General features: G+C 36.5%; 3 protein-coding genes across 4 annotated transcripts; 1 reads left to right on the top strand and 2 right to left on the bottom strand.

Moving 5' to 3' along the window:
- Positions 1-322: 322 nt before the first annotated feature.
- On the bottom strand, positions 323-5,564 carry dctn6 (dynactin subunit 6). Its single transcript, XM_083532252.1, has 7 exons — positions 5,433-5,564; positions 4,607-4,671; positions 2,523-2,628; positions 2,099-2,187; positions 1,220-1,267; positions 834-976; positions 323-632 (listed from the first exon to the last, which is right to left on the bottom strand). Exons 1-7 carry the CDS (start codon positions 5,462-5,464, stop codon positions 534-536), a joined length of 582 nt encoding a protein of 193 aa, XP_083388378.1. The 5' UTR covers positions 5,465-5,564; the 3' UTR covers positions 323-533.
- A 2,573-nt stretch (positions 5,565-8,137) lies between these two features.
- On the top strand, positions 8,138-13,427 carry LOC310721184 (N-acyl-aromatic-L-amino acid amidohydrolase (carboxylate-forming) B-like). Its single transcript, XM_083532584.1, has 7 exons — positions 8,138-8,596; positions 9,660-9,892; positions 10,231-10,426; positions 10,724-10,817; positions 12,110-12,217; positions 12,390-12,502; positions 12,606-13,427. Exons 1-7 carry the CDS (start codon positions 8,561-8,563, stop codon positions 12,801-12,803), a joined length of 978 nt encoding a protein of 325 aa, XP_083388710.1. The 5' UTR covers positions 8,138-8,560; the 3' UTR covers positions 12,804-13,427.
- A 4,340-nt stretch (positions 13,428-17,767) lies between these two features.
- On the bottom strand, positions 17,768-22,296 carry cldnd1a (claudin domain containing 1a). Of its 2 annotated transcripts, XM_083532593.1 has the most exons (5): positions 21,410-22,296; positions 20,996-21,091; positions 18,814-18,921; positions 18,437-18,574; positions 17,768-18,184 (listed from the first exon to the last, which is right to left on the bottom strand). In XM_083532593.1, the coding sequence occupies exons 1-5, from the start codon at positions 21,702-21,704 to the stop codon at positions 17,964-17,966; spliced, it is 858 nt and encodes a 285-aa protein (XP_083388719.1). In that variant the 5' UTR covers positions 21,705-22,296; the 3' UTR covers positions 17,768-17,963. The 2 variants fall into 2 exon arrangements, with proteins under 2 accessions (XP_083388719.1, XP_083388720.1); XM_083532594.1 differs by lacking the exon at positions 20,996-21,091.
- Between the last annotated feature and the right edge of the window lie 841 nt (positions 22,297-23,137).

The following is a 23,137-nucleotide window of genomic DNA, read 5'->3' as shown; positions in this document are numbered from 1 at the left end:
GGATTTCCTAATTCTGCAGTGGCGTAGCAAATATTCTGGACAGGGCCTTAAACCTAAAGCTAGACTGCCTCATGTTCTATAAAGTTCATTACAATAGCTGATAACCTAGCAGGCTGAATAATTAATTATGGATTGTGAAAAGATAACTTTTTTGGACACACATACACATGCGCCAATTCTTAGCTTTGCTTAATTTAAAAACGAGTTAAAAGATTGATTAAATCTGCCTTATTGGTTATCCCGCGTTGCAAATAAACCACCAATAAGATGTAGCTTTAAGGTGGTGCCACCTGGTGAAACAAACACACAATAGAAACAGAGGTCTTGTCAGAACTCCTAAAGGAGAAAGCCTTTAATTACGGACAATAAATATTTAAATTTTTATATGATGGTACATAATTGATAGTTATTGGACTGTAGTGAGCATTATGGTGTAATGTAAGGTAAACGGCGAGAGAGAGGGAGGGAAAAAAAAAGAGATGAGCACTGTTTTTTTGTTAGTGCTAAGAGCAAAACTGTGATGCGGAATGATTTCAGGTGCGTGCAGGAGTCGGGTTAATCTTCTGTGTCTTCTTCAGATGGTGATAGTTGGGTAAAATCTTCATTAGGAAGTCCAGTTGCAGAGTCTGAGGCTATTTAAGGATCGATAGAGGGAGAAAAAAGAAAAATACAAGTGCAATAAAAACCCATAAAGTGAAGCCAAGGGGTGTGTGAACACACAAAAAAATGACTTTTTACTGTGAAAATTCAATGGATATTACTTAAAAAACATAAAAATAAAAATGTAAGTGTCTCGGCTGTAAAGCTTTGAGATTCCTCATGAGGTGCGTTACCTGGGGTCTCTCGGTCTGTACTCTCCTCATGCAGCTGGAGCTGTAGATGACTGTGTTCTCTGGAATCTCCTCAGACGTGTTGAGCCGACAGCACGCACCTATGATGCAGCCGCTCGTCAAAATCACGTTACGCCCCACATCGGCTAGACGGACAGAGAGGTCCGAAGACAAAGTAAGGTTTAAGCAGCTGTGTGAACCTGCCCTGTGAAAGTCTTTTCAGGGATATATTTTAGAATATGTACTTCTGTGGCAGCACAAAGAAACTGTCCTGGTGCAGAGAACTGGCTCAACACCAAACTCACTACACTACATTTTAAATCTACAAACACACATAACTAAGTGTAAACAGAGTGTCGGAAACAAATGAACAGAAGAAGCGGAATTACCTTTGGACTCAATGACGTTGTTGTCTCCAATTTTCATCGCCTGGGAGACTGGAGACAAAAGTTAAAATGCTGAATCAACAATACATTTTTTTAGGGGTGACCCCTCCCATGTTTCAATAGGAGGACCCTGATTTGTCTACCAATCTCATAGTTGAATCTTTTGCAGAGGTCTTATGAAACTACGATCGTGCCATTTTGGTTGAATGGGGGTGCTCAATTGTCACATTTCACAAAGACCTACCAGTTTCCTCCAAATAAATGAACATACAGCCTATTATGATAAAACTGCAAATAAAAAATGTGAAGCTTTAATTTTATATTTTTAATGTGTGTGAATAAAACAGATTTCAGTTTCCCTTTCCATGATCAACACAGGTGGCAGGGATTTAAATATAATAATATCTGGGCGATTCTGTAAAAGGTATATTCTGTTGTAATTTAATCCTATAAATGTTTTTGTGATTGTTTTTCTGTGCGCTGTTGTTGCGGCCGATTTTTTTTTTTATTTGCGGACATGCGGAATGCAAATCCTGTATGCCGTGTGGCTTTTCTGCACTTATTTATTTGTGCATTTTTAGATTTACTGATCCAATATGGTTTTATGCATTTTCTTCTATATCTCCCTGTGATGCTCTGTACATTGTGGCTTTAAAACGTTACATCGAATCGTTTTACGACCACCTGGTGTCATTGTCCAGTCCACCCCCCGTCCCCACAAACACACACACGATTTAACTATCAGTCAACTACAGGCAAGTGCATGATTTGTAAATCCTTATTCAGGGACACCCATAGACTTTTTATAACTCACCTTAATGATACATTTTGGTTTTCATGCTTAACTAACAATCAATCAATCAATCAATCAATCCAGCATACCACAGCCGACTTCAAAAACGTTGTTGGTGCCTATCGTCATGGTCTTCGGCTCATATCCCTCTGTGTCAGGCATGATGTTCTCAGGATAACTGAGCCGACCGACCAACCAACACAACAAAAGAAAAAAAAAAAAAAAGAACAATTTGACAATTTATTATGGCTTTTAAACACTGCCATATATTTCAGTAGAGTAAAAAGAAAAACGCAAGAAAGAAAAACACCAACAGAAATATATTTGGTCTGCTATTCTAAAATCATCATCTAAAGACGATTATTACTTTCCCAAAAGTAAAGTTCGGCCTAAATTTACCTTATAAACTGCAAATACAGAGTAACAAGTTCTTACTTAGAAGTTCTCACCCTCCTTTATCATAGACATATAATCTTTAAACAGAAGTTAATAGATTATAAATTAAATCTATACCCGTTAATGATGAGTGCTTGCTCTTCTATCAAGTTGCCTTCTCCTATAATGATGGGACCGGCGTCTGCAATAATCCGGGCTTTCGGGTGGATCACCGTCCTCGGCCCTGTAAAACAGCAATAGCTCTGAAATACAACTCTGCAATCTAGACCACGTAGTGACAACCACCAAATCCAACATAAGTGTCTTTGGCTCTAATTTTAATCAAATAAAGGCCAAAGAAGACTGCAGCTACAATGTTCTGGTAAGGAACCTGCTAAAACATGGGACAATGCACATGACCACACAGCTTTCCTTGCTTTCGATATACATTTATTTCCGTGGAAGAATCTCTTCTCTTTAAATAGATTTTGTGTGCTACTACTATGAAAAGTGGCTTTCAGTCAAACCAGTAACATTTAATTTTAATTACATTTTTTTTAACACTAAAATCTGTACTAGCAAAACTCCATGACTTCTTTGAAAATGTCAGCAATACAAGTCATAAAACCAAACAAAAAAAACCACAAAACAATTATTTATATAATATATAATAACATGACACAAAATTCATGATTCGGTACGTAGCTCGGTTTTTTAAATGGCGGTTCGGTACAATTTCGATACGGTTTGGGGAAGAAACGCAAAACATACAAACTGCTTTTCATATTTTATTAATGCAGTTTATGAGGGATAATATTTGTAATCAACAATTGAACAGTTTACTTTTTTTAAATCATTTCAAATAAAATGCATGCTTGGTTAGATAAAACATAAAATAATACAGTAATCCCCCGTTTATCGTGGTGGTTACATTCCAAAACCGCCCGCCATAAACAGACGCCACCCCAAAAAAATGCTATTTTATGTATACATACTGTATTAACATTTTACATCATTTAATAATTAAAATGAAACATAAAACTCCATAAAAACAATTCCCTATAAGTTTTTTGCTTTATCGTGCTAGCCGCGAGAGAACGGGAAAAATCAGCCGAACTAATTTGTTATGTGGAAAATGCAATTCTGCAATAAACCTAGGGGGGGCGCCAGATTCGAACCGCGCTAAAGCGGGGATTTACTGTATTTTATAAAAAGATAAAATAAATAGAATAAATCAAATAAATGCAATACACTTTATTATACTGATGAAACTGAGTAACCAATTAAATTCCTCAATATGTGGGAAAATAATAATACAGAAAAATTCTGGAAGCTGGACGTAAAACCCTAAACAACAATAGCACTATTGTAACGTAGCCATGTATTAAAGATTTTTCTGCTTTTTAATTATTATTTTTCTATTTTACTTTCATTTCACTGCAAGTTGCAACCTGCATATACAGTGGTGTGAAAAAGTATTTGCTCTTCCTGATTTCTTTTTTTGGATGTTTGTCACATTTTAATGTTTCAGATCATCAAACCAATTTAAATATTAGCAAAAGATAACACAGGTAAACAAACTTCCAGTTTTTAAATAAAGGTTTTTATTATTGAGAGAAAACAAAATCCAAAACTACATGGCCCCATGTGAAAGTGTTTGTCCTTTAGCTATTTTGCTTCAATTGTTCATATTAACTACCTGAATCAAATGGTTTTATTAAAAACCCCAAAACATATGTGCTAGCACTTTATTTTCTTTCCTTTAATGGCTGGACATCTGCCAAAAATAAAAATGATTTAAGTAAGATACTGCTGATTGGGAAAAAAAAAAAGAAGCTTATAGTCAGATAATATTCCAGTTTTTCTACTAGAAGCAATTTAACCTACTAGTTTGTGTGACATCTTATTATCTCTCCTGCACATTACCATGCTGCGACTGTCGTATCTTTCTAATAGATACTTACGTATGTACGAGTACAAGAACGGTACAGCCTTCAACAATGTTTTAGTTTGTCATATATTGATATGTAATCAATGGTCTCGAAGTCATCACTGAGGTCTATATATACACGTTCTCTCTGTTTATAAACTTTGGCCATCTTTCATACATATCTAGGTGTCTGTGTGACTCATAATCCAAGCCCACAGGGGAGCGACTGACTAAAAACGAGTGGGATGAGACGTTAAGCTGTTGCAAGCTCAGAGATGGACAGAACACTTACCAATGGTGACATCACCTCTTATTTCACTCTCCACACACACCACTGCCCCAGCAGCTATTTTAACACTGCAAAAGAAAAAGAAATTTTTGATACAGTACATACACAAATATACACACATTATTTTACTTACTTATTCTCCTTACTATAGATAGATAGATAGATAGATAGATAGATAGATAGATAGATAGATAGATAGATAGATAGATAGATAGATAGATAGCAATTCATTACAACAAAGTAGAAGCAACAAGAAAAAGAACAAGAACAATGATTAAGCAAAGAAGAAGAATATTAAGGTTAAAGAGGAGGATTATTAGGACTTGATTATTATTATTATCATTATTATTATCATTATTATTATCATTATTATTATCATTATTTTATCGTAAACATATGCGGTTTGTTTTGCTTAAAGAACAGTAAGATGTCTTTCAACAGATCATGATTCCCATCATTCCCATCCACACAAACTTCCCTACGCAATTTTCCGTTAACTAGGCGAACAGTCTACTACAGGAAATAAACAAATAAATAAATAAAATAAAACATTTTAGAAAGCATTAACCAGAAATAAATACAATTAACAATGTGTCAAATATAACAATAATTGAAGTAGAGTGTAAACAGAGGATGCTACTCCTGCTAGCACTGAAGCTTCCTAAAGCTATTCGGGTGTGGTGCCGTTCAACATGTCTAATTTAATCCAATGAAACAAAATAAAACACTGTGTATTTTGGGAAAGTGACAACATGTCGATATTTTCTACAATTATTATAGCGTCCAAATGACAGAAAAGTGAAAGCAGAGATATATATGAAATCCAAACCTTTTCTGATTAGCTTGTTTGGGGTCCGCCATTTTTGAATCACTGACGCCGGGCTCGATTACACGTCCTTGTTAAAGCCGGCTGCAGGAATCGATTTAAAATGTCTGATCTCTAAAACGCATTTTACTGCCATCTACTGGACAGAATTTGAGTAGCACATGCCTCTTATACAGGTGCATTTCAATAAATTAGATCATTAAAAAGTTGATTTATTTTATTAATTCAATACAAAAAGTTAAACTTGTATATCATATAGATTCATCACACACAGACTGATATATTTAAAGTGTTTATTTCCTTTCATTTTGATGATTTTGGCTCACATTTAACAAAAACAAACCAATTCACTCTCAAAAATTAGATCAATAAGAAAAAAAAAAAAAACATTTTTAGTGAATTGTTGGCCTTCTGGAAAGTTCATTTACAGTAAATGTACTCAATACTTGGTAGAGGCTACTTTTGCCTCTAATTTCTTTGGTCTCTTGTTTCTCATTTTCCTCTTGAAAATTCAGGTCAGATCTGGTAAGTTTACTGGCCAGTCAAGCACACCAACACCATGGTCATTTAACCAACTTTTGGTGCTTTTGGCAGTGTGGGCAGGTGCCAAATCCTGCTGGAAAATAAAATCAGCATCTCCATAAAGCTGGCGTTGGCCCACTGAGCAACAGTCCAGTCCTGTTTGTCCTTTGCCCAGGTAAGACACCTCTGACATTGTCTCTGGTGCAGGAGTGGCTTGACAAGGAATGAGTCAGTTGTAACCCATAGATACATCTGTGCTGGTGGCTCTTGAAGCACTGACTCCAGCTGCAGTTACTCTTTGTAAATCTCCCCCAGATTCTTGAATTTGCTTTGTTTCACCTTTTTCTACCACATTAATTCCCTGCATTCAACTTTCCATTAATGTGTTTGGATACAGCACTCTGTGAATGGCAGCTTCTTTAGCAATGACCTTTTGTGTCTTACCCTCCATATGCAAGGTGTCAATGATCATCTTCTGGACAACTGTTAAGTCAGCAGTCCTTCCCCATGATTGTGTAGCCTGAACCAGATTGAGACACAATTTAAAGGCTCAGGAAACCTGTGCAGGTGTTTTGGATTTAATGAGCTGATTAGAGTGTGACACCACAAGCCTCCAATATTTAACTTTTCACAATATTTAAAAGAAACACACACTTAATATATCAGTCTGTGTGTGATGAATCTATATAATACATGAGTTTCACTTTTTGTATTGAATTACTAAAAGAAATAAACTTTTTATTGATATTTTAATTTATTGAGATGCACCCTCTATATCTATCTACACAGCCCATAACAGCAAATAGTAGAACATTTTTCAGAGGCTTATTGAAAGTCATCAGTATCATGTTTTATATTTAAATTAAGTTTGTAATCTTGCGTACCAGTGTAGATTTATTAATTGCTAGAGACTCAAAGCACTTTTGTACGTCGCTCTGGACAAGGGCGTCTGCTAAATGCCGCAAATGAAAATGTAAAATCATTACTAACTAATACTTCAGTGTTAAGACAATATAAAAAAAAAAAAACTTTCATTTTTACACTTTTCACAATAATTTGACACAAAAATTGTCAGGTAAAAATAAAAAATGAATGCAATGAAACTATTATTACCTTCATGTATGTCCCTACTTTAGAGCATTATTTATATATATATATATATATATATATATTAAATCAATCATAATGTTAATATGATGTTACTATAACATTAAGTTCATGGTTTTATGAGATCTATTTATAACTTCTGTAATTTCCAGGGTCATTTTTTAACTTAGTCAGTAATTTCAGTGTGTTTGTAACCCATGTGATCATCTTTTTCCAGTTTTTCTCTTATGTTAAAGCTGAGAAAGTAGTATAAAATATACAGTTTCTTTATCATTAATATGATGCACATATCTGTAATATTTGTCTCTTTCATTTGTGTTGACATGCTGATGCAGTCATTTTATTTATTACTTTGCTGAAGATCTTGTGTTTCATATGAGGATGATGAAGCCGAATGTTCTGTCACATCCCATTAGAGTTGAATGATGGACTTTTGCCAGATTATTGAGCACATGTCATTTGAATACCTTTAGGTATTAAATCGAAGTGCCTTTGCTGTGTTGTTAACGGGAAGAGATCCAGGCAAAGAGCTCCTTTTGGTTAAAATCCACAAATCGATCTTGGTAGTGAAATCATTATAAGATTGCGGTTTACTGAAGTATGTATTTGAAAATGCAAGTGAATAATAAAGAGCATTTATTTCCATTGTGAATTAAACAAATTAATTTGCCATTTATTTATATAAAATTATCTTTCAATTGTTTGTCATCCTGATCATTATTATTACTATCCTGATATTTATCGATGTGTGCCTCAAATTTATACTCAACCAATGCATCAGTTCCTAATCTGACTCATTTATTCCCTCGTCTTAGAAGCCTGGAGTTTCTTCTGCTTTATCATTTAAACCATTCTTTATGAGGTTATAATGAGTGTGTTACAGCAGGAAAACACACTCAAATGTGCAGGGCAGCAGATTGGCCTGCTGCATAAATCTGCAGTGGTCTCTTTCTCAGAGAGAGAAAAAGAGCGAGAGAGAGAGAGAGAGAGAGAGAGAGAGAGAGAGAGAGAGAGAGAGAGAGAGAGAGAGAGAGAGAGAGAGAGAGAGAGAGAGAGAGAGAGAGAGAGAGAGAGAGAGAGAGAGAGAGAAGAGGGGTGAACGGTGCAGTGCAGTACACACCCAAACTCACTATAAATTCAGAGAAGCAGCATGAATGTGTGTGAGTGTGTGTGAGTGTGTGTGTGTGTGTGTGTGTGTGTGTGTGTGTGTGTGTGTGTGTGTGTGTGTGTGTGTGTGTGTGTGTGTGTGTGACTGTGACTGCTGAGTCAGTTAAACTGTAATACAGAGGCGAGAATGGTCAGAGAGCAATGCAGCAGCCAAAAGAAACTGGACAGCTGAAAAACTTCTCCCAGTTACTCAGGATGAATAGAACATAGTCGTGTTAACCATGGCAATTCTAGACCAGGATCAGGACCAGGATCAGATTAGCTACGCTTAGTTACAGCTCGCTGAAGGTGGTGTCGTGAACTTGAACTATCAGGATTGTGTGTGAGACTGAGTGATGGACAGAGAACACCGCTCCCATCTTCGAAGTAAGGTAGGAGTTATTGATTCAAGTGTGACTGAAAACTTATCACCACGTGGATGTGCATCTCGGCGCAGATAATCATCTGGCAAACAAGGACGGCTTATGGCAGTTTTTGCTTTGAAACAGCTTTTACATTAAAGTTGACATAACTTTTAAATAAAACAAAAGCAAAATAATATTAAAAAAAGTAAATAAAATTACAAAGCTATGCATTGGGCTTGCAGGGTATGCCATTTTGATTTTCATTATGATTATTATTTGTGTTTTTTTTTTTTAATACAGCAGGCGCGCAAATATATAAAGGAAATACAACATTTAAAAAATATCTAGAATTAATTTATATTTCATATTGCTGATGGTGCAAAGACAACAAAGCACATTTAAATCAGGCTACAATTATAATAATAATAATAATAATAATAATAATAATAATATTCATTCATCATTCATTCATTCATTCATTCAATAATAACAATAATAATAATAATAATAATAATAATAATAATAATAATATTAACAATAACAATAATAATAATAATAATAATAATAATAATAACAACAACAATAATAATAATAATAATATAAATAATTGCACGTAGCATAAACGTAAAATAAATAAACAAAAGAAAAAAAAGAAAAACAAATAGTATATATATATATATATATATATATATATATATATATATATATATAAAACAATATAAATAATTAACATTTCCATAGCAATGCACCAGAAAATGTATTTTATATTAATATTATTATAACAACCAAAAAATGCTCAAAGCTCCAATGCAAATTTAAATTTGAGGCATGTTTTTGGTGATAAACAGAAAACTAATTGTTTCCTTTTTACATGTCTTGATCTAATCTTTCAAAGTTGCAGTCAGTTCCTTTCCAATTAAAAACAAATAATCATCATCATCATCATTATCATAACGATTCAAAAAGGGCTAAATATTGGTTTACCTTCAATGTGATTTGTTCTTAGTAAATAGATAAATGATCTGAGGCTAAATTCTTTAATAAGTAGTTACAGTATATGTTGAGGACTTATTGTGGTCATGTGATGCAGCCAGAAATAGTGACCATCCCGGCCCTGTACCGCATGGCCCTGTGTGGTGGTACCCATGGCAACGAGCTGGCGGGGGTTTACCTGCTGCGCCAGAGCATGAGGAGGAAGCGGAAGGGCAGCATGGTGGATCCGGTTACTATGGTAACAGTAATGGCGAACCCGCGTGCTGTGCAGCGGTGTGTACGTTACACAGAGATGGATCTCAACCGCTGCTTCACACACACTACACTGAGGTCAGACACACACACACACACACACACACACACACACACACACACACACACACACACCACAGACAGAATTAATATTAGGAATAACAGTACTCTGTCCTTCCTGCTTGGTATTTGTTCATCTTTGTTGTTCGTCTCTATCTTTCTTTTCCTGTCCATTTTCTTCATCTCTTTTCTCTCTTTTTCCTCCTTTTTTCTTTTTAAATTCCTGTCCTCCTTTTTAATACCCATCTCTCTCTCCTCACCCTTCCTCTTTTCCTCCTTCCTCATCTTCTTCCCTGAGCCTGCAAATATCTTACGTTCCTACATTTTTTAATAAAATAAATATGCCCCTGTCTCAGTGCCCCCATCTCTGATATCACCCCGTATGAGGTTGTTCGTGCTCAGGAGCTGAACGCTCTGCTCGGGCCTAAAGGCGACTCCGCAGCAGTGGATCTGCTCTGTGATCTCCACAGCAGCACTGCGAACGTAGGTCTCTGCGTCATCACTCACTCCGACAACGACTGGATCTGCCTGCACATCTGTAAACACCTGCAGGCAAGAATCACCCCGTTTGTACATGGGGTTTGGAGCTAGTTCATTAGCTGAAATAATTATAATTCATAGACAGATTGCAGCTAGAAGTTTACATTTTAGTTGATGGCATCTGGGCTTAAGATAATAACTTTGGATTAGGATTTAAAAAAAATTGTTCAGAGTTTAACGTGAGGGCATTGGATTTAGCGCTTTAGTAGGATTAAAATGTGTGGTTTAGGCTTAAAGACTTGACTCAAATCATATGAAAAAAAGACTTTTCAGAAACTGTTAAGGATGTAGGTGTGTACGTGTTTTCAGAGGGAGCTGGCCACCATTCCAGTGCGCTACGTCCACTACGATGTTCCCAAGAGTGAGGCTTACACATTGCACTCTGTTGGAAAACATGGCTTTGGTGAGTCTATGAGCAGTTGCTTTCACATACACTTACAATCAGCAGAGCTGATCGTTTTTACATAGGCTTAGAACCAAGAGTCATATTTAGACAAAAGAATGAGTTTATAAAAGAGTGGCCCAGCCGAATGTAGCTGACAAAAGTAACTCTTCTTACACTGCATACTGTGAAAGGGAGAAAAGCTTTTCAGAATAAAAAAAAGAAAGGTGCTTTATACTTTTACAGCACAGTAAATCTTTTCAGCGTATATCCCAAGTGGTGTTTATTAAGCTGGGGTCACACAGCTGTGGGGAAGCACAGGGATATAGCACCCCTGAAGAACAGAGGGTTAAGGGCCTTGCTCATGGGCTCAAGAGTGGCAGCTTTCAAAACTGGGGCTTAAACTCGCAACCTTCTGATAACCCACAGCCTTAACCACTGAGTTACCACCTCCTGAAACTAACCATCAGAATTAACCTTGAGTTAAACTCCCTACTAAAGTACATCTCGTATATGTCCTTAGCTAACATGAGTAACCCCCTTTAAGTCAAGGTTTTACATGTTATTGTTCCGAAATGCTTTTCTGCTCAGCAAGGTTGTAAAGAGTGGATATTTAGTTATTGCCTTCCTGTCAGCATAAACCTGTCGGGACATTCTCCTCTAAAACACTCTCACAATTCACAATTGTTGCTTGCTTGACTTTTTTTCTGTTTACTCTGTACGGGTAAAAATCTTGGAAGAGCAGTCGATTCAAAAAAACTTAAACTGGCCTGTCTGACCAAAAAATGGATGATGAAATATTTACACTTTTAAAAGTTAAACGAATAGCATCGCCATGTTTACGTCTCTGTCAGCTTAGCTCTCTCACAGGACTGGCACGGTCTCACCGTTGAGTCTTTAAATCTCCTTAGTTGAACTACTTAGTTATATGCTTGAATAAAAAACATCTGCCAAATTAATACATTTATTCTAAGCGCCTCTTGCATTTTTTGGATGAATGACTTCTTCGCCAGAACCCCCCCACCCCACCCCAACAACACCTCCCCCCATCTGTTTGACTGAGCTGTGCTGACTCAAGCACTCCTCCGAATTACACACATCTCTTAATTTATGGACTCTTTCAAAACGCCCTCCGATATACGCCATTTCATCCTGATTTTCACTGAAGCGATTAATTTGAATAGCCTCGACATGATTTTTTTTGCCCTGTGCGCAAAACCGAAGTTAAAGTAACTCTTTAAATGTCATGCTGACTAAAAAGTCTTACTAAAAACTACATTTCTATCTTAATAAGAGTTTTTTACCCTGTCCAGCGATGGAGGTGGGTCCTCAGCCACATGGCGTGATCAGAGCCAACGTTTTTACTGCCATGCAAGAAGCTGTTCATCTCACACATGAATGGGTTCGTCTTTTCAACTCAGGTACCATGGAGGCTACAGTACCCAGCATGCTTTGAAGGTAGAAGAGCATCTAGTATGAATGAATCTTTGTGTTATAGTACTGAAGATGTTTCGAGTTCAAATTAGTGGAGAAGCATCTTATAGTAAAAAGCCAGTTGTCTTGTGATTCCACTTTTTTTGCTTTCATCTTCAGGGGCCCAGTTTGAGAGTGGCTCGGTGGATGTTTACACGATGGTGGAGAACATAAAATACCCTCAAGATCCTCTTACACACACCATCACAGCTGCTGTACACCCAGAACTACAGGTTTGTTTTTTAGAAAGCAGATATTCGGATTCCAGCAAAGGTTGTGCGTATATTCATGGTTGCTAAGAAGCTGTAATAACTTTCTCCTGTCTCCTTTTCTCAGGATAGAGATTTCTGTCTCCTGCACCCAGGTGACCCCGTCTTCCTCTCTTTTTCTGGAGAAACTCTGAGGTACAAAGGGAAAGAGGCACTCTATCCATTCTTCATCAACGAGTGTGCGTTCTACGAGATGGGTGTCGCTCTGTCTCTAGCTAGGAGAAGGAAGGTGGAGATTCCGGCCGTGCAATGCAGAAGAAAGTGAAGTGCGCACTTCACTTGTCAATTATGGAAATCCCACAGTGTTTAAATGCCTGAATTTTCGATAAAGGACCTGACTAGATGGGAACCAGCTTTTGTCTATACCTTCACTTGGTGCACCTTAAAGTGTCCATGAAATAAAAATGTGTTTCAGAATTCGTTCAGAACTTACAAGATTCATGGTGATATTGACCTCCGTATACAGGAATCTGTTCTTAGAAAATGACAAATAGTTGTTGTGTATACATACACCGACCAGGCATAACTTTATGGCCATCGATCAGGCATTACATTATGACCACCTGCTTAATATTGTGTTGGCCCCTTTTTTTTTACTGCTAAAACACTTCTGACCCGTCGAGCATCAACAGCATTAACTTCTTCAGCAATTTGAGCTACAGGAGCTCGTCTATTGGATCAGACCACACGGACCAGCCTTCGTTCCACACGTGCATCAATGAGCCTCGGCCGCTCATGACCCTGTCGCGAGTTCACCACTGTTCCCTCCTTGGAGCACTTTTGATAGATACTGACCACTACAGACCAGGAACATCCCACAAGAGATGCAGTTTTGGAGATGCTCTGACCCAGTCATCTAGACCAGTGGTCCTCAACCTTTTTTGCATCACGGACCGGATTAATGTCCGTGGGTGGGGGGGGGAATATGTTATAAATACAACAAATTAAAATGATACGACCGGCAGAAAAACTGATATTTTCTAAATATAATAATAATCGTGAATCCACTGTGTTGTTGTTTGTACATTTTGCTAGCTTTGGGGTTTCACTTTAGCAGAAATGTATTGTGTTAGCAGCCAGAGCAGCCCCTTTAAGAAGGTAGCGGCCCGGTACCAATTGACCCACGGACCGGTGCCGGGCCATGGCCCAGGGGTTGGGGACCACTGATCTAGACGTCACAATTTGGCCCTTGTCAAACTCAAATTCTTATGCTTGCCCATTTTTCCTGCTTCTAACATCAACTTGGGGGACAAAATGTGAATTTGATGCCTAATAAATCCACCAACTAACAGGTGTCATGATGAAAAGATAATCAGTCATAAAGAAATTATGTCTTAATATTATGACTGGTCGTTGTATTTCTGTGGAAAAATTTCCTAATTGTTTTGTTTCAACATAAAATACCCACAAATGGAATTCAATCAAGCCACTTAACACTTCAGCAAACACTTCAAATCACAAGACCGAGGAAGAACATTAACCCTCGACTCCAAACTTGTATTACCAGATGTTGTTTTGTTCGTCTAATAAACAAAAAGTAATTAAAAATAATTAATTTTATTGAGGTTAAAGGTTTCGAATTATTCATTCAGAACTTTTCATACAAATGCAGGTTAAATAACATCAAAATACAATAACTATAGAAATTGGGAAAAGCTTACAAAGAGACGGTCATTTCTTAGCATATTAATGCCATACATTCACAATGTGGAATTATCACATGTTTATTATAAGGAATTCAGATTTACTGTTAACACTGGGTATTATATAATAATAAAGTGTTTATAATAAATTACACATCCAAAATAAAAAAAAACAGCATAAATAAATAGAGTAACAGAAATCATATTTTAATTAATGTTAATTAAAAAGGTTAATGCTTATGTATAGCCTGGTCTAATGAACACTATGAAAATGAACACACTTTTTATTACTTAAAAAAATAACACAAAATTAATTTTTGATCAAGTTATTCAAAGTAAAGGATGGTGTGCTTGAACCCATACCTGATTTTCTTTACTATATAAACACCATGCCAAGCTTTTTTTTCCACCGTTACAGTTCGGAGGCAGGAACCAGAACTGGTTCTTATTCCCACCATTATGCCACCAGATATATTCAAATCATTCGCTAGCTAATGTTAACTAGCTACAATCATTGTGATCACTTTGTTTATTTTGTATTTTATTATTTTTATTTAAATTTTGATTTAATTAAAATTTCTTACACTGGTTATACATACATACATACATACATACATACATACATACATACATACATACATACATACATACATACATACGTATATATGTTTGTATGTATGTATGTATGTATAACCAGTAAACATGGTGGCAAAATGAGCTCCCCCCCCCAACCTGCTTGGTTCTGGTCAGGTTCTTGACCAAAACCAAACTGATTTTAGACAAAGATTCCTGACTTAACTCAGAAAAATAGCTCTCTGTTTGTCTTTATTACACTGTGCTATTAAACACTTCACAGTTTTACGCGAGAAACACTCCAGTGAATTCTCAACACAGACTATCACTTACACACAGCATTATTCGCATTAAGAATGTCGCATCAGCACACAGTCATGCGCGTTAAGCGTGAAACATTAAAGTGCGTTTTTTTTTGAGAGAGAAAAAAAATTCTTTTTTCAAATGTATACGAAGCAGAATAAAAAAAATCTGGCGTGACACACATTAATAATAAGCAGCTCCTTCATTTCTTTAAAGCAAATATACCACAATCTTGGAGAAAGTATTCTGCATCGACTTCATATTTCAGCAAAAAAAACTAACCATCTCTTTGCTTTTCCTTCAATAAATCAGATTGTATTCAAGCTTGGTCTGCTGGTTTACTGCTCGCTCCTGCATTGCCATAGAGGCAGTAAATGCTATGATTAAACCATAATTGTTGGCACCTCGCTGCAGCAAATGGCTTCTGCATTTAACTGTCAAGATGATGATGAAGAATCTAACCGCCCTGTGAATGTCCACCCAGCACTTTCAGCTCACTCGCATTATAGCCATCTCAGCTCCAGCTGCTGATTTCAGATTATCAGGGTGCATTAATTCACTGTAAATCTCACAACAATCTCCGGAAATCTACTTTGGAGCAAAGCTTAGCCAAAGTACCAATCTGCATGCTACTGCAGTTAATAGTATGCTCAAATAGTACACACGGTCAGTAAAGTGTGCTTGTGTTTAGTGTGCTATATACTTTAGTTATGTGTACTATTTTAACATGTTATTTAATACAGTAGTATGCTGATGCACTCTTTTATTAATTCTATTATTAATATGACAGTATGATGTACTTTCCCCCTACTGTTTAGTACAGTAGTATAGTAGGGTACAAATATACCATACTATTCAATGCAGTAGTATTTTCTTGGCATACTACTTTGGATGACAGATTTTCATGTATTATTTTGAGACACTATATAGTATGGGGGTGTTATAGTATACCATACAGTGTCAAAGTAGTATGTGTAGTTAAAGTAGAACAGTAGTAATGGGGTAGTATGATTTGAGAGTATGAGGGTAGAAATAGGGTAGGGTAGTAATTACAACAACGTTTTGCCACATACAAAAGTATAAAGTATAAAGAATAAAGTCGTAGCAATAAATTAATAAAGTCGTAACATTTTGAGTACAATTTGAAGTCCTAGCAATATGAAAATAAAGCACCGGTGTTCAACTCATACAGGGTTGATCTCTTTGATAATCATCCTCATAGTCTCTTGAGAAACAATATATTTGCATAGCACGCAGTTGTAACTATAGATATCCCTGGAGTCAACCACTGGTCGGCATTTCAGACTTCACAGAAAAGGTAAATTCCTCAATGTCTGATTTTTTTCTTCTGAACAAATGTTTCCCACATCACCGCTGCAGTGTCTACTACTACTTTATTTAGTTTACTAAATAAAACCCCGTGCTGATGAGGCAAAAGGTCGCTAAATTCTAACCAAAATTCCACATTCAATTCATGCAAAAAACAGCGAAACGTTTCTTGCTCAATTCTGTGATTTTTCTTAAAAAATTACCACTTTAATCTCGTATTGCTACGACTTGATTCTCAAAATATTTAGACTTTATTCTCCTACTGCTACAACTTTATTAAATTCAATTTTGAATTTATTCTCGTATTGCTATGACTTTAATTCCATAATCTTATATTTGTGTCTTTTTTAACGTGACATTGAAACGACGTCGTATGTAATACTGTTTTTTTTTATTCTAGAAAAAGGATCTTCATTGTTTTGTCCAACTATACTGTATGGTAGTATACTTTATTTATTTTCATGTAATAAGATGTTTTTAATAAATAATTATTAAATGTTTATTTAATGTTTTTTCCCATAGTATTGAGAAGAGATGGGTGTTTAAGTATTAAAGTACCATACTACAGTATTTATTGCAGAAATTTTTTTAAATACTATTTTATTTGGCATGGTTGTTTGGTAGGATTTTTTTTCCAATACTAATTTAGTATGGTAGTATGATTGCATATTACATTTTTATTGTGTTCGTGTGATGCATACGTCACACTATTTCGCACGATAGGTTGGTAGTGTGCTATTTTATTATACAATCAAGTGCAATAGTAAAGTGCAGTATTTTAAAATACGACTTAGTACAGTGCTATTATTTTATACTAATATGCCGTGTTATTTACTTCCTTTGTAAATGGGGGTGGGTGTTTTGTTCTATACTATTTAGCAGGTTGTATAAAATAATTGTTCATATTTAGTAGTCTCACAGCATTGATATTTTGGTTATATGACAGTGTAATCTCTTTCTCATTATTGCAATATGGTAGTATTGTGGAATAGTAATACACTATACTGCCAAAAGTTTGCAGACACCCGGCCATAAGTATGGTATGTGCTTTTTGAGCATCGCATTCCACATTTAGTCCCAGTTTCCTCTTTATAATATAGCTATATATATATATATATATATAATATAATATAATATAATATAATATAATATAATATAATATAATATAATATAATATATAGCTAATATATCATCTATAGCAGGAGATCTTCCACTCCAACCAATGCAAAGCATATCTTCATGGAGTTTGCTTTGTGCACAGGGGTATTGTCATGCTAGAACAGGTTTGGATTTTCTGCTACTGCATCCACAGACACGCTATACAATTGTGTGCCTTTCGCTTTGTGATAACAGTTTGGGAGAGAACCACAAATGGCTGGGAAAGTCAGGTGTCCCAATACTTTTGTCCATATAGTGAATGTTGGCAAAAAAGTAATTTCACATATCAATTGTTATAATAGTATGTTCTTGGATTAATATTTTTACATACTGTTTAGTATGCAAGAAGTGTATGTGTGTGTTTAGTGCAGTTTCACGTGATTGAGGACACTGACTTGGCTGTAATTGTTTGTAATGCACTAGGCCACTCGGTAGGCAGTGAAACGGTAGTAGTTCTTGCTGTGACAGCGAGCGGCCCACACCAGTAGAGCGGCGGCCATCATGTACAATGGAGAGGAGATGAGAGCGAGATAGAGGGACCAACCGAGAGAGCCGTCCACCTGGTCTGGGATAACGGAGACACGGTGTAGCAGGTCCATACCCGCCAGGAAACAACACACACAGCCTAAAGAACACACACCTAATAGAAAGAGTGAGATGCAGTAGGAGTGAAATCAGGAAATAAAGACCTTGTAAACAAGAAACCTGATGTGTGTTTGATGGATAATGGTATGTTATAAAGAATTTTTGTGTTTGATGGCTTTGATGATGAATTTTATGTCTAGTAATGAAATGTTGATGTTTGATCTAGACTGGTATATTTTGTTAAACAAAATGGCAGTGTTTGGATGGATCAATGATGGTTGCCCTCTAAGAAGCAAAACTTCCTGACCTGCAAGAAGGTGGAGGAGTCCGATGCCCAGTGTAGGACTGAAACTACGACACAAACAAGCACAGAATCCCACCAACCCTCCTACTAACACCAAACCCAGAGAGAGCAGAGGCAGGAGAAACTGACACCTCCACAGGTCTAGGAATAGACAAGGACATTTATTATATGTTCAACATAACATGAATTATCACAATATTGTTAAATATATTGTATAATTACAAAAAAAGCTCCATTTACTACAAAACCAGTCAGTTCACGCTAAACACTTTACCATAAGTGTGTAGTGAATGTTATAAAATTTAATGTAACAGTGGGAATTTTTTGTGTCCACATTTGCGTGTGTGTGTGTGTGTGTGTTTGTCATTTATCTAACTCACAGGTGCGTATTATGTCCTCTCCGCTGTTGTGATTGCCTGGTTCTATGTATTTGGGTGTGAACTGCTGAGACAAGGTGAAGCTTACACACTCTGTGTCCATCTCAGGATCTAAGCACACACAAAAAGAGATTTACAACAGCAGTTCCAAAAACATTGAAACACATTGTAAATAAAAACAGAATGTAATGATTTGCAAATCTCATAAGGCCATATTTTATTCACAATAGAACATAGAAACATATCAGTGTTTACACTGAGGAAGTTCTACCGTAATTTCAGGACTATAAAGCGCACCCATATATAAGCCGCACCCACTGAATTTTAAAAATATTTTTATTTTTAACATAAATAAGCCGCACTACTAACTCTACACTAATGTACTTTACACAGGCTTTAACGAAAGACACGTTACACACGGTGTAACAGGTGAAATATGTTGCGCTTCCTTTAGGAGCATAGCGGTATTTTGGGAATAGCATGCCACTGTATTTTCCGGTATAACTGCATGCGTGCAAGACCAAGGAATATGTCCTTATTGTTTTCTGATGCTCATTTCTAAGTTTCTTTGACTAACCCGTAACGCTGTTGCCAAGACAAATAAAAAAGCACGAGTTTTGGAAACCTGTCTGTGCTTATATAATTTCTGTTGCAACTGGAGTTAGTGAGCTCTCCCTTCACCCAGACTCAACGCGTTACACGGCTTGTATCTAAACAGTAGCCGACCAAGAAAGTCATTGTTCACTGTCTTCCTCCTTCCTTTCACAACAATTTCTCTCTGGAGTTTATCTTTGGCATCGTCGTGCGTTTAAAAATCACCCGATGGAAGTTTTTTCTCCCAAAGCCGTGCAGCTCAGAACACAGGTGAAGTGCGTTTTTTCGTTTCCGTTCGGAAATTTCATTGGTCTAATATTATGTCGCTCAGTTTTTTGGCTTAAAGTTTGTGAAACCGGGAAAAAAACAGAAAAAATCCATAAAATAGCCGCTTCGTTGTTTAAGCCGCGGGGTTCAAAACGTGGGAAAAGAGTAGCGTCTTATAGTCCGGAAAATACAGTATTTTAAGAAAAAAAATACGGTCATTTTGAATTGAATGAGTGCAGCATGTCTAAAAGAAAAGTTGGGACGGTAATAAAAGTCTAGTCTAAGATGATTGGGTATAAATAGTGTATCTTACAGAGGCAGAGTAAAGATGGGCAGAGCTTCACCAATCTGTGAAAGACTGTGTCTACAAATTGTGGAACAATTTCAGAATAATGTTCCACAACATAACATTACAAAACAGTTAAATATCATATAATTTACGGTACATAATATCATCAAACGTTTCAAGGAATCAGGAGAAAACTCTGTGCACAAGGGACAAGGATGCAAATCAATATTGGCTGCCTGTGATCTTCAGGCCCTCAGACAGCACTGTATTTAAAACAGTCATGATTCTCTGAAGGAAATCACTGCATGGGCGTTAACACCAGTTTGCCATGTCATCCACAAAAGCAGTTTAAATCTCTTTCATGCAAAGAAGATGGCATGAACATGATCCATAAACACTGCTATCCTCTCTAGGCAAGTTCGAATTTATTTCTATAGCGTTTTTCACAATGGACGTTGTCTCAAAGCAGCTATAGAGAACTTGAGATTTAAAGCGAATGATGTGTGTTTATCCCATATGAGCAGCCATGGCAACTGTGGCAAGGAAAATCTTCCTTAGATGTTATGAGGAAGAAACCTTGAGAGGAACCAGATTCAAAAGGGGAACCCATCCTCATTTGGGTGATATCAAGGGTTTGATTATAAATCTTAAAAAAGAAAAGAACTAACTAAAAGAACTAACATGAGCACCCAAGTCTGTAATTATGATTAATGTCCTTTCTACAGTCATATACAGTCAGTTATCGCTGTGGAACCAGGAGTTACTGAGCAACTTATAAAATACCTCATCATTTGAGATCATCATAAATCAATTACCAACTTCTCTATGAGCAAAAGCTCATTTAAAATTAATTGAGGCAGAATGGAAACCTGAAAAAATGGAAAAGTGAAAAGGTGGATGGCGGCGTTTTCGGAGGTCCTCTTAGGTTTACCGGTGGCACTATTTTGTGTTTTGTGTATCTGTCCTACACTGTCCTGTGTTGTCTGTTTGCAATAGGTTGCACACGATGCACTTTATGTGACCAGGACAACTTACTGTAGTCTTTAGCTCTGTGTTGTGTATCTACTTCTATGGTGTGTGGTGTAGCTCTATGTTGTTTTATGTAGCACCAGTGTCCTGGAGAAACGTTGTCTCAAAAAAGAAGACAAAAAAAAACATTATAATGCATGGAATCTTAGGACTTCTTTATGCATTTTCTGTATGCATTATACAGTACAGTTTCCAGACTGCATAAAAAAAAATACTTGTTCCGTATTTGTCAGTTCAGGAACGAATTACGGTATTACTGTATTAAATAATATAAATTGAATAGAATTATATTAAAATAATTATATGAATCATTATTATACTACAATTAATAGTAATTGCATTAACGAGCACTGTAGGAATACGAATTGGTGCAGCTGATGATGATGATGCTGATGCTGATGATGATGATAAAGTCCTCACCTGGCTCGCGGTACCAGCGGTTGCGGTCGGCGGGCACGCGCACGCACCTCCACCACAGGCCGAGGGTGCCGTTGAGGCGGAACATCGCGTCGCTCGCGGTCTTCTCGTCGAACTCGGCGTCGCTGAGCTCCTGGTGCAGCGCGCGCAGCTCGCTCGCGTTGTGCTCGTGCCGCACCCGCGGGCTCGCGTACTGATACCAGTGGCGCGTGCCCACCGCCACAGACAGGTAGACCGTGGCCAGGGTGCTCAGCACGCACGCGATCACCAGCGCCGTGGCCGAGCGGTTGTCCACCATGACGGCGTGCCTGACCTGGTTTTCTGCTCGGAGGTTTTTCCTCTTCTTCTTTTTTTCCCCTCCTCCTCCTCCTCTGAGTGTCCTCCTTTTTTTTTTTTTTAATCAGCAGATCAGATGAAATTCAGAGCCCATCTGTTGCGGTGCAGCTTCCATCTGGCCCTCAGCAATCAATTTCTCCCATAAGCTGTCACTTATCAACAAGCCTTAAAGATAAATGCAATCTAAATTGAATGACTGCAATAAATATGGACAAATATTACTGATATAATAATAATAATAATAATAATAATAATAATAATAATAATAATAATAATAATAATAATAAAACAGAAAATAATATTATATCTACTACAAATGCATGCCCCTGTATCCCTGTATTGTTGAGATTTTGTAAATAATCCCTCTGCTTTCCTTTTCCGGTCAGCAGGCAAAAGCAGGGAATGCTGGGTATTTGATGCTGGACTGTTTTATTGATGTATATTTCATTCTTTTCAGTCTTTCTCTTTTCTCATCTGGTGAGATTAGTCGAATTAATGATTTCAAGTCTTTGAGGAAATAATTAAGAAAATGGGTTTCTTACTGTAAAAATTATTTTCAGGCATAACATTATGACCACACAGTAAAAAAAATGGGGTGTTAATATTTCAGAGGAAGGTTATTTTAACCCAGATAGAGTATTTTGCTCTATCAGTGGAGTTAAAAGTGAGTGTAAAAATCTGCAGAAACGCAGTGACAATTTCAATTGGTCAGAATGATTTATGCGTAAAATAACGTTAACTCGGTCACTATAACAACAAAAGATTTAATACAGTTAATAGCTATTCTTAGCTAATGTATTTTTTTTTAGCTTTACAGGCAACTTTAATCTAGGTTTTTTATATATATTGGTAATGTTAGCATGCATCTGATAGTTAATGTTGGTCTTATAAAACGATAACTTAGATCACTGATTGCATGGCTTGTTTGTTTAACATGGCTTAACAATTTTAATGGGTTACTGTTCGAGCTAAAATAGCCATGCGCGTAAATTTCATTTAACAGTAGGGGGGGGACAATAAATATAAAAATTTCTCATGAGCAATTTTTGAAGGGGACACAAATAATACAGTCAAATTGTACTTATAAAGATATGGTTTAGGTGCACTGAAAAATGATCTTATGTCCATTTTCCTTTTCTCCGCCATTTTATCTAGTCTATGACACTGCAAGGCAAGTTTATTTATACTGTAGCACATTTCATACACAATGGTAATTCAACGTGCTTTACATAAAGAAAGTAAAACTGTAAAAAAAAAATAATCAAAACAATGAAAACAAGGAATTAAAAAAAGGTTTAAAATTGTATTTAAAATTAATTAAGACACTTAAGATCAGAATAGGAATTGATTATACAAAAAAATACAGTGTGGTCAGTTCAGACGGAGCACAGTGAT

The sequence above is a fragment of the Silurus aristotelis genome (genome assembly GCF_946808225.1).
Source record: "Silurus aristotelis genome assembly, chromosome: 27".
NCBI classification, from domain to species: Eukaryota; Metazoa; Chordata; class Actinopteri; order Siluriformes; family Siluridae; genus Silurus; species Silurus aristotelis.
Note: the sequence above shows the minus strand (reverse complement) of the source record. Positions and strands in the feature narration are given on the sequence as shown.